Raw genomic sequence first — 15173 nt, forward strand, 5'->3', positions numbered from 1 at the left:
GATGCTCAGGGGGTGGCTGGCTGCAGGAAGGCACAGGACAGGGGTTGGGGGACGTGTGCGGGGGGGTGCAGCATGAGCAGGAGAGGACGCCCACCTCTGTCTCCTCTCTTGTCTGGTCAGGGAAATCCAGTGAGACCACTGCTAGGGTTGGGGCTTGGGCAGACCCAGGGGCTCTTGGTGCAGCAGCAAGAAGATTTGCAGCCAGACACCAGGAGGGACTTCCTGGGTTAGGAAAAGAGACTGAAAGACCCGTCCCTCCAGTCCTCCCTGTCACTGGTGGATCTGAGTGTGAAGCCCGCAGTCCCCAGCTGAGAGAGAAGCGTTTGAACTTCACTGTCCCAGAGGGAGCTGGGGTCGGGGGATAAGCAGCACAAGGGTCAAGGCTTGGGAAGGGGAGGGGCTCCACACACTCCTCCACACACTCACACACACACACCCCACTCCCTGCACACCAGGCAGCTGTGAGGTGGAAAAAATTCGGTAATAGGGAGCATGACTCAGAAGGGCTGGCAGGGCCCAGGGCTGCCCCTGAGCTCACAGCCTCCCCTTCTCCCAGTCCAGCACCGCCCCCCAACAATTAATGTTAACTGGGGAAAGGAGGAGCCAGACAGAAATGGGCGGGGGTGTCCGGAGACAGACTGGGAAAGGCATCAGAGAGGAGACAGGCACACAGCGGTTCCAGGCTTTATTAACAAACGGTGTAAAAAACCAGACGGGTCTGGGGGAAGGAACAGGGCTGCCCATCTCAGCTCTCGACCGACCTTCCCGGAGAGGGGCCAGGCCTGGCAGCCCTGTGCACCGCGCCCGCTAAGCAGTCAACCTTGTCCCCTCCAAGCACAGGCATCTGACCCAATCCAGGTCCCAGGGAGGCGGAGTCGCAAACCCCAACTCTAGGGCATGTTCTGCTGGGCCTCCTCTCCCCCTCCCCAGATAGCTCTCCCAGGCTTGGGGCACAGACTTTGCAGACATCCACCGGGGAGATTTCTCAGTGCAGACAGAGCTGAGGTAGGGGTTTTGGAGAGGCTGACCTCGAGAGGCCCCTGAGGGCCAGGAAGGAAAAGGAGTCATTGCACTCTTAGAAGCTCAAGCACTACAGACCTCACACTGCCGACTGCCGGGCAGAGGCCAGGCGCCTCCCCTCGGCAGGCCTCTGTTTCTGGGCCCTGGGTGGCTGAGGACTCACCGAGGGAGAGCACGTAAAAGCACCTGCACGCAGTAGGCGCTCTTCAGGTGCTGGCGCCCCTCCCTCCTCCCCTGCCCTGGCTGTCAATCCATAGCCTCACAGGTCTTTGCTGAACTCCCTCACCAGCGTGTAGCCCAGGCAGCCCCAGCCCCCCTCGGCCTGGTAGCCACAGCCCTCCAGCATCCCCGCCACCCCCCAGGCAGCCACAGCCACGGGGACCACGAGCCGGGCCCGGGGCTCCCCCATGCCCCCAGCCCAGGCCCGAGCCCGGGCCTCCGCGAAGGCCAGCAGCCTCCTGCCCACGCCCCGGCGGCGGTGCCAGCGAGAGACAGACAGGCGGGTGACCCGGGCCCCGTCCCCTGCGTTCGTGCCAGGGGCCAGGGCCAGGACCCCACACACATCACCGGAGCCCCGCACGGCCACCCAGGGCCCCCCCAGGCCACCCGGTGGAGGCAGTGAGCCCCATCGGGCCCGCAGGCCCAGCTTCACCGCAGCCACAGCCAGGAACACCGGCAGGAGGAGGGCCAGGGCGAAGGAGGCCAGGACAAAGCGCAGGCCGCTGCTGGCCGCCGCCAGGAGGAGCAGGGCCGGCGGCCGTGTCAAGGCATGGAGGGCCACGCGGTTTTCCGTGTCCTTCACGCCGGCCTGTGGGCAGGAGGGGTGGTTCAGCCATCCAAAACGCTAGGGCCTCCTAGAGAGAGGTAAACCCTGCCCGGGGTGGGGCGAGGGCTCCCAAATAGGAAGGGAAGGCAGCACAGTCCGATGGTCACCAGTGTGGCCCGCTGGGTATGGAGTGAATGAACGAGAGTGAATGATGGATGGAAGAATGAATTAGGAGCTGTGGGGGCACTCGATTCAGTAGCAATGCCGCGGTGAGGCGCCAGGGAAGTAAGGACACGGAGCGTGCCTCAGGCTGGAGTGGAGGCTGGAGGGGGGCTGCTAGGCTAGACTGGGGGGCTGGCTGTGCTTCGAAGAGTTGGGGTCGGAGGCACAGAGCTGGCTGTTGCGCTGGAGTGCCGGGCCGACTGGAGAGGGGACACTAGGGAGGGCGTTGGTGCTGGGGTCCCAATAGGGCTGGGGGGTGAGCCCCCGGCTGCCACACCTGCTGCGGTTTTCAGCAGCACCTCGAGCTGCTGCACAGCTTCCCGGCCCCCAGGGCGGCTAAGGACCAGGAAGAAAAGATCCCGCTCCAGGGGTTCAGGCTGGCTCAGGTGGGTGGGAGGGGGTGGCTGAATCCACTTGCAATGCCCCCCATTCCAGCCACTCCCAGGCCCCCTGGGGCCCCTGCCTCTCACCTTCAGCATCTCCAGCACCAGGGGCTTCTCATCCTCCCTCATCTCCCGCACTGACAGGTGGCTGGGGGCCATGGCAGCCCCCAGGCCCCCGCCCCCCAGAAGGGAGCTGGCGTCGTGCACCTGGTGAGAACACAAGCAGGTCAGCGCCAGGGGGGCACCTCTGTCCCCAAAGCCCCCCGAGGGGTGGGGAGCAGCAGCAGCAGCACTTCCCCATCAGGACAATGAGAGCCCTCGGGACCCACAAGCGAGGCTCTGGGCAGGACAGGCGCCCCCCACAATACTCAGCGACCTTGCTAGTCTCCTGGGACCCCCCCTCCCCCGTATTACTCAGCGATCTACACTCCTACACACGCTGTGGACGCCCACACTTTGCAGCACGGGGCTCCCTCCCAGGCACGGGGCCACGAGCCCCCTCCCCACATGCCGGAGAACGGACCACGCTCGCTCCGCCCCGGTCCCCAGCGCCCCCTCCCCCACAGTCGTCCCGGTCCCGCGCCACAAGAACAAGGACCCGCAAGCACCTGCACGGGTCGCCTTTGGTCCTTTGACAAGGTTTCGGGAGCGGGTCTGGAGGGGGTCGCCGGCGGAAGTGACGTCAGACCGCGCGCGATGGGGGCGGGGCGTTGCCCGCTGCGGGTCTCAGCAACCGTTGCTAAGCTCCCCGGAGGGCGGGCGGGGAGCAGTGACCCTGCGGCGGGCCGGGAGGTGACCTCTCCTATCCCTAGAGAAGGAGCAACGGGGAGAGGGGACCTGGGGAAAAACGGGAGCGGGCGCCGGCAGGAGACGGGCGGCGGGCTGGGGACCAGCGCGAGCTCCCGCCCCACGTTCCCTCGTTGCTGAGCAACCTGAGCGCGGGGCAGCGATGCCCGCGGGTGGATTCTCGTGGGTGCCGCGCTCAGCATCCCCCAGCCCAGCGGCGCCCGACCCCCCATCCCCAGGGACCCCATTCCACCCACGGGGCGCCCGGGCTCGCAGGGCCCTCCCGCCTAAGGATCCCCCTATTTCTCAGACGAGGGGGGCAGCAGGGCGACCTACAGTGAACAAGTGGCACTCCCTGGAGTCAGATGCCACCACCTCCCCACTACATCTTTTGGTTTCAGGACAGGGGAACTGAGCCCCACGTAGTGGCTGGCCCCAGGACGCTGACTCAGGACGCATGAGTTAAGACTCCACGCTCCCAGGCAGGGGCTAGGACCATGACTTTGCCCCCTCCCCTCCCCTCAGGAAAACAGAACACAGGTGGGGAGACTCGGGTCTTTATTAGGCAAGGCCAGCCTGCAGCACCCCGCCCCGCCCCGGCTGGCAGTGAGTCGGGGTCTCTGTGGGGCGGGAGGGGAATCACTGGCTCTCCTCAAAACGTGTGCACCAGCTGGACTGCGGGTAGAGTCTGGACAATCTGGATGGAGGGCAGGCCCTGCGGGGTCATAACACCAGGCCCAGATCCTGCGGGGACCACTTGTACCATCTGGGAAGCTGGAGCCGCGGGGAGCCCCGCGGAGCCCGAGGCTGGGCCTGAGGGCGGTGGGGCCAGGAGCTGCAGCGTGGCGGCGCCTCCTCCAGTGTTGCTGCTGTCCAGCAGCTCAGTGGCTGGGGCGCTGCGGATGATGAGGAGTTTCTGTCCCGGTGGGCCGGTGGCAGGCGGCTCAGTCAGCCCAGGGGGAAGGGTTTCTACCTCCTGTACGCAGAGCCGGGTCTGCTCGCCATCGGCCCCGCTCAGCACCAGCACGCTCTGCAAGCCCTCTTCCGTCTGGAGTGTCTCAAAGAGGACATCCTGGACCACACCGGTGCTGGCCTCACCATCCCCCGCCTCCCCGGGGCCGGGGCCCGTGAGCAACTCCTCCGCTGCCCCGCTCTGAACAACCAGCAGGTTGGGCGCCTCAGTAGCCACAGCTCCCCCACTGGAATTGGAGAGCTGGCCGGCCACAGGCTGGAGCTGGACCGTGGTCACCTCCTGTGCTGGCTGGAGCTGGACCGTGGTTACTTCCTGTGCTGGCTGGAGCTGGACCGTGGTCACCTCCTGTGCTGGCTGGAGCTGGACCGTGGTTACTTCTGGGGCTGGCCGGAGGGACTGGAGCTGCACCCCACTCACTTCCTGTGGCCCTGCCTCCCCACCCCCCACATTCTGCAGAACGATGAGGCTCTGCGCTGCCCCGCTGGCCCCTGCGCTGGCCGCTCCCTGCACCCCTAGACCCCCAGGGCCTGGCAGCCAGACCACTCCTGCCCCCTGGCCGGCTTTCCCCACTGCCCGCGGGCCCTGCCTTGCACGGCCACTCCCAGCCCCAGCACTGGAGGAGGGCAGCAAGATGAGCTTGGGAGGTGCGGGAGGGGGCGGAGGTGTAGGGGGTTGCACGCTGCTAGGGATCAGCTGGAGGCCCTGGGCAGTTTGCACCAGGAGGAACGTCTGAGAGTTGGGCGCTGCTGGCCCCAAGCTCGGAGCCTGGGCCGTGCCCCCCGCCACCTCGAGGGAGAGCGTGGCCTGGAGGTGGGGCAGGACGTGGACATCTTGGGTGGCTGGTGGGGCCCGGGCGGCAGCCAGTGGAGCAGGGGGCTGGGAGCCGGCGGCGGGGGCTGTGGTGCTGGGAGCCGTGTTGGCCGGGGCGTGCGTCCTCAGGTGCCGCTGCAGGTAGGCGGCCATAACGAAGCCTCGACCGCAGATGGGGCAGGTGAAGGGGCGCTCGGCTGAGTGCGTGCGCTGGTGCAGCAGCAGGTTGGAGGAGTGGGTGAAGGTCTTGGGGCAGAGCGGACAGCGGAAGGGCCGCTCGCCCGTGTGCACACGCTGGTGCTGCCGCAGGTTGGAGGTCTGCGCGAAGCTCTTGCCGCAGACACCGCAGGCGTGGGGCCTCTCGCCAGTGTGCACGTGGCGGTGGCGACGCAGGCACGACGTGTTGCGGAAGGCCTTGCCACACTCCCCGCAGGCGTAGGGCCGCTCGCCCGAGTGCAGCCGCAGGTGGTACTGGTAGTGGGACGACCATTTGAAGGTGAGGCCACACTGGCCGCAGGTGAAGGCCCGCAGGCCCGTGTGCACCCGCTGGTGGATAGCCAGCAGGGAGGAGCGCTTGAAGGCCTTGCCGCACTCGCCGCACTGGTAGGGCCGCTCGCCCGTGTGGTCCCGCAGGTGGTAGCGCAGCCCGGAGGAGCCCTTGAAGGCCTTGCCGCACTCGGCACATTTGTAGGGCCGCTCCGCAGACGCGGGGGCGGACGGGGGTGGTGGCGGGGCGGGGGCGGCAGGCGCCAGCGGTTCCTGGGGGCAGGTCACCTCGGCGGCCTCAGCCTGCGGAGGCGGGCGCCCGGCCGCCGCCTCTTCCACGTGGCACTGCTGATGAGCCAGGAGGCTGGCCAGCTGCGGGAAGGAGCCGTCGCAGCTGCCGCAGCGGAACGCTTGCCCGCCAGCAGTCCCGTGGCTGTGCTGGTGGCGGGAGAGCCCGGCCACCGTCCGGAAGGACTTGCCGCAGGGCAGACAGGCAAAGCCAGGGGCGGGAGCGGCAGCGGGAGGAGGGGGCTGCGGCAGAGGGGACGGTGGCTGGTCGGCCTTGGGCGCCTCGGCGGGTGCGTCCTGGGGCTGGGGCGCCGCCTCCGGCCCGGGGCACGGCTGGTGCTCCAGGAGCAGCTCCTCGCTGCTGAATCCCTGCTCGCAGCCATCGCAGCGGTACACCAGCTCCACCGTGGTCTCCGCTGCGGCCAAAAAGAGCTCGGGCACCACGGGCGGGGGCGGGGGCGGCGGGGCGGGGGGCGCGGGCGGGCTGTGGGGCTGGAGGTGCCGCTGCAGGTAGGCGTCGCACACGAAGACCTTGCCACCACCACCGCTGGGATCCCGGGGCTGGGGGGGCGGGCCCGCGGGGGTGGCACCCGGGGCGGGGGCAGGGGCGGCGCCGTGGGTGCGCTGGTGCAGCAGCAGGTTGGAGGAGTGGGTGAAGGTCTTGGGGCAGAGCGGGCAGCGGAAGGGCCGCTCGCCCGTGTGCACGCGCTGGTGCTGCCGCAGGTTGGTGCTCTGCGTGAAGCTCTTCCCGCAGACGCCACAGGTGTAGGGCCGCTCGCCAGTGTGCACATGGCGGTGGCGCCGCAGACTGGACGAGTTCTTGAAGGCCTTGGGGCAGTCCGGGCACGGGTAGGGGCGCTCGCCTGTGTGCTGTCTTAGGTGGTACTGGTAGTGGGACGACCACTTGAAGGCCAGGCCGCACTGGCCGCAGATGAAGGCCCGCAGGCCGGTGTGCACGCTGCGGTGGATCTGCAGCAGGGAGGAGCGCTTGAAGGCCTTGGGGCAGTCGGGGCACTGGTAGGGCCGCTCGCCTGTGTGGCCTCGCTGGTGGTAGAGCAGGGCCGAGGAGCCCTTGAAGGCCTTGGGGCAGTCTGGGCACTTGTAGGGCCGCTCGCCTGTGTGCGTGCGCTGGTGGTGCAGAAGCCGGGACGACCACCGGAATGACTTGCCACACTCCCCACACTCGTACTGGGCCGCCGGGGCAGGGGCCGCAGGACCTGGCTTCTCCCCAGCCCCCTCCGCAGTAGAGGCCGGGGCCATGTCTGCGTGGGAGCCAACCATCACACCTGGGGGAGGGATTCCGGGTCAGGGGCTCACCCCCGCACTGGGTCATCTCAACCCCAAACCCACACACTACCTCCCCGGGTCACCCACTTTGCAGGGGACCTTCCTTAGGATTAGGGTCTCCCGTGGTCCCAGTTTGCTTGGAACGTGAGCAGGTGCCAGTGATGCTGGACTTGGAAACTTCCAAGTGCTGAAATGGAAACTTCCCAGCAAATTGGTGGTCACCCTCCTTAGGAGGCTGGCCAGGTCTGAGAAGGCTGGGCCCTGCCTTCAAGAGAGCAAGCGCTGCCTTTAGGAGTCTGCTCACTCCCTCTACAGACAGGCAAGGTCCCTGAAGACCACACACAGAGGGGCTCTCCTAGCTCTGCTCCTTGCTGCTCTCCCTCTAACACTTAATCCTCTGCCTCAGCCTCAACACTCCTCCCACTGCCATACCCTAAACCTTTTCCTGCTAACTAAATCCTCCTCATGGGGCCAGACGCGGTGGCTCACGCCTGTAATCAATCCTAGCACTTTGAGAGGCCAAGGCAGGCAGATCACCTGAGATCAGGAATTTGAGACCAGCCTGGCCAATGTGGTGAAACCCTGTCTCTACTAAAAAAAACAACAATGAGCCCAGCGTGGTGGCGGGCGCCTGTAATCCCAGCTACTCAGGAGGCTGAGGCAGGAGAATCGCTTGAATACAGGAGGTGGAGGTTGCAGTGTGAGCTGAGATCATGCCATTGCACTCCAGCCTGGGCAATAGAGAGAGATTCCGTCTCAAAAAAAAAAAAAGTGTCCTCACGGTCTGAGCCTGGAACAACCTACTTCCCACCACCACAAAGCCTTCTAGGTCACTCCCGCTTGGTGCTTCAACTCCACAAATCCTTAGACTGTAGCCCATCCTCATCTACCACCCAGCCCGCTCGGCCTCCTCCAGCCAGCCCACATCCTCACTCCCGCCTGACCCTGCACAAATGCTGCAGGTGGCCATGACAGGCACCCCCTTGCCTGGCCTGGCCTCAGTCTCACTTTGCCTTCATGCCCATGAAATCTGCAGCCCCTCACCATCGCCCTCCCTGGCTCACGCTACATGTGTCTGGCCCATGCACTCACAGGTGTGCTGCTTTCTCCTGAAACCTCCAGCCCCTCCTCTCCCCTCCTGTTCTTGGCAGGCAACCCTGTCCTTGACCATGCCTCTGTGAAAAGAAAGGTTCTCACATTCTGACCACGATACCAGTGGTTCTCAACTGGGACAAATTGTGCCTCTGACCCAGGGGACATCTGGCAGTGCCTGGAGGCATTCTGGGTTATCTGTTAACTAGAGAGGAAAGTGCTCCTGGCATCTGGTGGGGGAGGCCAGGGATGCTGCTCAACACCCTACAATTCACAGGACCGCCCCGCAGCCGAGAACAATCCCAGCCACGATGTCAACAGTGCGAGGTCCAGAAACCCTGCGTGGTCCTTTCCCACAGGCCTGAGCCGGTGCCCATGGACCCTGCCTTCCCACCCACATCCTCCACTTTTCCTCCTCTCCTGGACCATTCCCATCTGCAGAACCAACAATCTATGTCTTCCATCTTTAAAAACCAAAAATCTCTTCACTCCACTTCCCTGTCCAGCTGCGAACTCATTTCTCCATTCCTTCATAGCAGAGCAACTCCAGCGTCAACCCGCTCTTTCCCCGCTCAAACCCCTTCAGTCCCACACTGGTGCCCCCACTCCACCACGGCCTCGGTGGTGCATGGCCCGCAATGGCTCACCTGTCACTGGGTCCGTGGCCCGCCTCCCCTTGGCCTCCAGGATACCTCGCTCCCTCGATGTCCTCCTTCACCTGTCACCTCATCTCAGTCCCCAGCCTGGTTCCTTCTCACCTCCCTGACCTCTAGATATGGGAGCACCCGGGGCTTGGGCACCCCTTGGTCCTCTTCTCTCTGTCCTCTCTCCCTGGGAGCCCCCACCCACTCTCAGGACTCCATCACCACGAACAATGACTCCAGGTCTCCAGCTCTGTGAGACCTGCCCTCTGAATACCACACCACCTGCTAGACTGTGCCATCTGAACGCCTCGTAGACACCTCAAACTTAACGTGCCCAAAATCTATAGTCCCTTGCTCCTCGCCCCCAACTTCTACTCCATCCATAGCTTCTCCATCTCTGAAAATGGCAGCGGTCTTCTTCCTCAGGCCAGAGGCTCCTCGCCTCCGCTCAATCACCTCCGTCAGCAGATTCCCCTTCCAGCCAGAACGTATCCGGGATCTGGCCGCTTCTCACAGGCCTCCACCTTGATCTGAGGCACTACCGTCTCTCTCCCAGGCAGCTGCAACAGCCTCCCCACGGATCTCTGTGTTTCCACCCGTGCCCTGCCCACCTTTCTGGTCCCAATACAGCAGCTGAAGTGAACCAGTCAACAGGGAGGGCTGGGCATTGCATTCCTGTGCTCAGAAACCTGCCACAGCTCTGGTCTTCCAGCCTGCTGACTTCCTGCAGGCTGTAGCCTGTCCCTCCCGGACTTGTCCTCCTGCTATCCTCACTGGCCACCTACCCCTGGTCACTCTGGTCACCCAGGATGGCCAGGCAGGCCTGCTCCCACTTCAGGGCGCCTGCCTAGAACCGCCCCTTCCTTTCCACCGGTGCCCGCTGCTCTCTTTCGTCTCCGAGTCTTCGCTGAAATCCACTCTGTGAGAGCTTCCCTGACAGCCTTATTGAAATCTACAATCCCTTCCAACTCCCCATTCCCTTTTCCTGCCTTATTTTTTCCCCCACAGCGATGATCACCTTCTAATGTACTGTACAGCCAGGGATTCTCAGCCTCAGAAAGGTCTGTGGGGCCAGACCTGTCCTGTGCACTGTAGGCTGTTTAGCAGCATCCCTGGCCCCTGGCCTTGACCCACTGGACGCCTGACATTGGCCTATGAAGCCCTCCTCTACACTGTCCACAAAGCTCACTCCTGCACCTCCAAGTCTTAGCCGCAATGTTGCCCGAGGGGAGCACCGCTGCCCCCAGATGAGAACCGCTACTATATGACCAGTGTGTTTTCTGGTTTATTCTGTCTCACCGTGCTAGAATGTCAATGCTGTGAAAATAGGGGCTTCTGTCTGGTTCACCGTTGTATGCCATCCCAGTGCCTACAATAATGTCTGGCAGAGTGTGTGCTCAGTAAACAAGTTTTAAATTAATGAAGCCTGGGCATCCCCTTCAGACAAGCTGTAAGAACTTCTTGGTTTTTTGTTTTGTTTTGTTTTTTGAGACAGGGTCTCTGTCACCGAGGCTGGAGTGCAGTGGCGCGATCTCGGCTCACTGCAACCTCCGCCTCCTGGGTTCAAGCGATTCTCCTGCCTCAACCTCCCGAGTAGCTGGGATGACAGGTGCGTGCCACCAGGCCCGGCTAATTTTTGTATTTTTACTAGAGACGGGGTTTCGCCATGTTGCCCGGGCTGGTCTTGAACTCCTGGTCTCAAGTGATCCGCTCGTCTCGGCCTCCCAAAGTGCTGGCACTACAGGCGTGAGCCACCGCGCCCAGCCAAGAACTTCCTTTTTAAAAGATAAGTGTACCCTTTAATACGTAAGCAGGTTAGATCGCGCCATTGCACTCCAGCCTGGGCAAGACTCCGTCTCCAAAAAAAGAAAAAAAAAGAACCTACTGATCCTAAGAAGCTGCACGTGCCTTTGAGAAGGCCGAGCATCTCCTTAAACGAGATATCCGTGCCCTGAAACAGCGGGGTCCCATTTAGCAAGAAGAGGGCATCCCCTTTAAAAGGCCGCGCCACACCCTTTCAGCAGGCTGGACTTCCCCTTTAAGGGGATGCTGCCACTGCAGACCCATCTCCACCTTTGTTGAGCTAAACTAGGGATCGTTTTGAAGCAACCAGGACTCAGGAGTTTTTGCTTCAACGTTTGGGAAACGGCCACTGGCTTTTAATGAGAGAACCGCCTTTTAAGGGAAAAAATTTGTTTTAAGTCAGAAAGCTTCTGTAAAAATGCAAAACCTGACCCGCCCTCCCAATGCAGCCCCTTGCCCTTTAAGAGGGCGGAGCCGGCCCAGCGGGCAAAAGTCGGCGGTGAAATAGCGACCTCCCCTTTAAGGTACCCCCTCCGGTTTCACGCTCCCCCCTCCCACCCCCAACGTCTCCGCCCTCCGGTCCCTCCCCCCACCCCCACCCCTCCGGTCTCTCACCTGCGGCCCCAATCGGGGGAACGAGGGTGGCAGCCCCAGGACCTTCTCGCGGGGGTCGACGGGAAGGTGGGGCCCCGGCAGCGGCGGTGCAGCTGTGGGGGCCGGGGAGGGGGGGCGGGGGCGCACTCCCTCCCAACGGCCCCCGGCGCGAGGCACCCAACCTTTATCGGCGGCCTCTCGCGCACACAAACCCCGACGTCGCCGCCGGCGCGTCACGCCGCACGTACGCCGAGTTCCCGCCCCCGGACCCTCCCATTGGCTGCCCGACTCCTCGACCAGGTCGGGCGCAGGCGGTGCGCGGCATCCTGGGAGTTGTAGTTCTCGCAGTTGTGGTCCCCGACTCCAGCTGTCAGGTGTTGGGGGCCGAGGCCCCGGTGAGCCCAAGGCGGGGGACGGCCAGCTCGAGACGCGCGGTCGCAAGTTCCCCTTTATTAGTCCCGATTCCCTCTCATCTGCAGAAAAATCCTTCCATGCACCACGGTTGTACAAAACTCCCTCCCATGAAGCGGGCCCCGCCCCCAGGGTGTAATCGCTCCTGCGGGAAACCGAGCCCTGGAGCGCTTCCCGTCCCTCAGTAGAGCCACGTGCTCAGGATTTTCGGGCGTGTGCTTCGTGCACGCTCATCCAGACGCTGCAGAAACCTGGTTCCTGCTGGGCAAAGGTCCATTCAGGGAGCCTGAAATCCAGAGACTCCTTATGGGGTTTTCGTGGGAGATCTAGCTGCTCCAGAACCCTTTTCCACGCCCCACCCCCGCCCAACCCAGCGTTCCAGCCACGTTGGCTTTTCTGAGGGTCATTCAACGCAGTTTCTCAGCCAGAGCACTAGTGCCATTTGGGATGGACTCATTGCCGTGGGGACTGTCCTATGCACCGTAGGGTGGTGAGCAGTATCCCTGGCCTCCACCCACTAGATAAGGGTAGCATCCCCCAGCTCGGCTCCACACACCCCTTAGGAGATGTCAGAATATCTCCAGATGGAGATCTTCGCGGTGGCTCACGCCTGTAATCCCAGCACTTTGGGAGGCTGAGGCAGGCAGATCACTTGAGGTCAAGAGTTCGAGACCAGCCTGGCCAACATGGTGAAACCCTGACTCTACTAAAAGTACAAAAATTAGCCGGGCACGGTGGCAGGTGCCTGTAATCCCAGCTACTCAGGAGGCTGAGACAAGAGAATCGCTTAAACCCAGGAGTTGGAGGTTGCAGCAAGCCAAGATCGTGCCACTGCACTCCAGCCTGAGTGACAGAGTGAGACTCCGTGTTTAAAAAAAAAACAACAACAAAAAAGAATATCTCCAGACATTGCCAAATGTTCACTAGTTTAGAGCCACTGCTCAAAGGCAGCTGGTCAAAACCGGTTTGAGTCCGGTTTGAGTCGGTCAGGTCCGGTTTGATTCGATTTGAGCCGGTCAAAATTGGTTTGAGCCAGTCTGGTCCGTATTGAGACGGTTAAAACTGGTTTGAGCCGGTCTAAGAGCCGGTCTGGTGCGGTTTGATCTGGTTTGAGCCGGTCAAAACCGGTTAAGATTGTGGGGAAAAGAAAGAGATTAGCCTGTTACTGTGTCTACATAGAAAGAAGTAGACATAAGAGACTCCATTTTGTTCTATATTTGAGATGCTGTTAATATGTGACCCTACCCCCAACCTTGTCCTTGCAAGAGACATGTGCTGTGGTGACTCAAGGTTTAAAGGATTTTGGGCTGTGCAGGATGTGTCTTTGTTAAACAAGTGCCTGAAGGCAGCTTGCTGGTTAAAAGTCATCACCATTCTCTTAATTTCAACTACCCAGGGACACGTACACGGCCAAAGGTCGCAGGGACCTCTGCCTAGGAAAGCTAGGTATTGTCCAAGGTTTCTCCCCATGTGATAGGCTGAAACAATGCTGCTAAAAGGTTTATGGAGATGTTTGCATATGCATCTCAAGGCACAGCATTTTCCTTTAAACTTATTCATGTCACAGAGATTTTGGTTCATATGTCTTACTGCTGATTTCCTCCCTACAATGATCCTATTGTCCTGCCACTCCCTTATCTTTAAGATGGTAAAGATAATTATCAATAAATACTAAGGGAACTCAGAGACGGTGCCGGCGTGGGTCCTCTGTAAGCTGAGCGCGGTCCCCTGGGCCCACTTTTCCTTTCTCTATACTTTGTCTCTGTGTCTCATTTCTTTTCTCACGTCTCTCGTTCCACCTACCGAGAAACGCCCACAGGTGTGGAGGGGCAGGCCACCCCTTCAAAGATCCCGCTGGAAAGCCGCCTGTGCTAGGTGGTGTCCCTCTTACATGCTCAGCGACATTTATCTATGTCCCATGACAGCGGGGACCTTTCATGTCTTCACTGCCCACGTATTCCAAACCAGCATGGGCCCTGACGGAGAAGCAGACGGTACTTGTTTGTTGAATGAGTGGATTTTTCCAGCCTCCCACACCGTTTCCCAAGTCCACAAGCAGGATGCACCTCAGGGCTGATCTGCGCTGATGTGGACCCACCCCTACCTTACAGGGTCTTGGTGGTGATGTCTCCGTGCATTCGTGTGTGGAACAAACCCCTGGCATCCAGCTCAGCCCAAACATTCCTTTCACGTCAGCATTAACCACACAAAGCGGCTGCCATGCGGGCTGGGGACACAGATGGGAATGCGCCGCCCAGCTGGCTGCCAGGCCAGGAAAGCGCAGAGGTGCGGATCCCACCTCCATCCCCCTTGCCTCAGGCCATCTGGGTCTCTGCAATAGTGAAAGGGGTCCTCAGCTCAGCCCCCCTCATTTACCTGCCCACCCAGAGGCATTACAAAAGGGATGGGACACCCAGCCTGGGCAGTATAGCAAGACCTCATCTCTATAAAAAATTAGCAGCTGGGCGCGGTGGCTCACGCCTGTAATCCCAGCACTTTGGGAGGCTGGGGCAGGTGGATCACAAGGTCAGGAGATCCAGACCATCCTGGCTAACACGGTGAAACCCCATCTCTACTGAAAATACAAAAAACTAGCCGGGCGCGGTGGCGGGTGCCTGTAGTTCCCAACTACTCGGGAGGCTGAGGCAGGAGAATGGAGTGAACCCAGGAGGCGGAGCTTGCAGTGAGCTGAGATCTGGCCACTGCACTCCAGCCTGGGCGACAGAGCGAGACTCCGTCTAAAAAACAAACAAACAAAAAGAAAAATTAGCTTCATGTGGTAGTACATGCCTGTAGTCCCAGCTACTCAGGAAGCTGAGGTGAGGGATCGCTTGAGCCTGGGAGGTTAAGGCTGCAGTGAACTGAGATTGCACCACTGCACTCTAGCCTGGGCAATAGAGCAAGACCCTCTCTCAAAAAAAAAAAAAAAAAAAAAAGAGAGAGAGAGAGAGATGGGCATGGCTAAGACTGGCGCTTACTCTCCATACCATTCTCCACTTTGCAGCCAGAAGGTGAACAAAGGTTTTGAAGTCAATGGCCTCGGGCAACCTGCTGTCCCTGGAAAGGCGGTGTGGATTCAACTGGTTTGTTTTCAGAACAGCCTAGCAGCCCCTTGGAGACAGTGACGGGACTCAGGCCAGCCTTGTGTCCAGCACTTTCCAGGCCAAGGAGGAGTCTCAGGGACCCAGATGGGGAGGTGGGATTTTCCCTCAACCCCCCGGATCCTCTGGGTAGCCCTTGAAGGGATGTCATCAGGTCCCTCATGCTGACAAGTAAACAGAATCAGCTGGGTGCAGTGGCTCATGCCTGTAATCCCAGGCCTTTGGGAGACCGAGGCAGGCGGATCGCAAGGTCAGGAGTTCGAGACCAGCCTGGCCAGCATGGTGAAACCCCCTCTGTACTAAAAATACAAAAATCAGCCGGGCATGGTGGCATGTGCCTGTAGTCCCAGCTACTCAGGAGGCTGAGGCAGGAGAATTGCTTGAACCCAGGAGATGGAGGTTTGCAGTGAGCCAAGATTGTGCCACTGCACTCCAGCCTGGGTAACAGAGCGAGACTCCGTCTCGAACAAACAAACAAAAACAGAATCGACCGGGCGCGGTGGCTCA

At 61.3% G+C, this 15173-nt stretch overlaps 2 protein-coding genes across 2 annotated transcripts; both read right to left on the bottom strand.

Annotated features, from left to right (window-relative positions):
• Nucleotides 1-668: 668 nt before the first annotated feature.
• NAT14 (N-acetyltransferase 14 (putative)) lies at nucleotides 669-3339 on the bottom strand. The gene is made up of 3 exons (XM_007998168.3): nucleotides 3000-3339; nucleotides 2479-2598; nucleotides 669-1828 (listed from the first exon to the last, which is right to left on the bottom strand). Exons 2-3 carry the CDS (start codon nucleotides 2548-2550, stop codon nucleotides 1280-1282), a joined length of 621 nt encoding a protein of 206 aa, XP_007996359.2. The 5' UTR covers nucleotides 2551-2598; nucleotides 3000-3339; the 3' UTR covers nucleotides 669-1279.
• Nucleotides 3340-3718: 379 nt separating this feature from the next.
• On the bottom strand, nucleotides 3719-12519 carry ZNF628 (zinc finger protein 628). The gene is made up of 2 exons (XM_007998167.3): nucleotides 11176-12519; nucleotides 3719-7020 (listed from the first exon to the last, which is right to left on the bottom strand). Exon 2 carries the CDS (start codon nucleotides 7013-7015, stop codon nucleotides 3830-3832), a length of 3186 nt encoding a protein of 1061 aa, XP_007996358.3. The 5' UTR covers nucleotides 7016-7020; nucleotides 11176-12519; the 3' UTR covers nucleotides 3719-3829.
• Between the last annotated feature and the right edge of the window lie 2654 nt (nucleotides 12520-15173).

The sequence above is a fragment of the Chlorocebus sabaeus genome, chromosome 6 (genome assembly GCF_047675955.1).
Source record: "Chlorocebus sabaeus isolate Y175 chromosome 6, mChlSab1.0.hap1, whole genome shotgun sequence".
Lineage (NCBI taxonomy): Eukaryota > Metazoa > Chordata > Mammalia > Primates > Cercopithecidae > Chlorocebus > Chlorocebus sabaeus.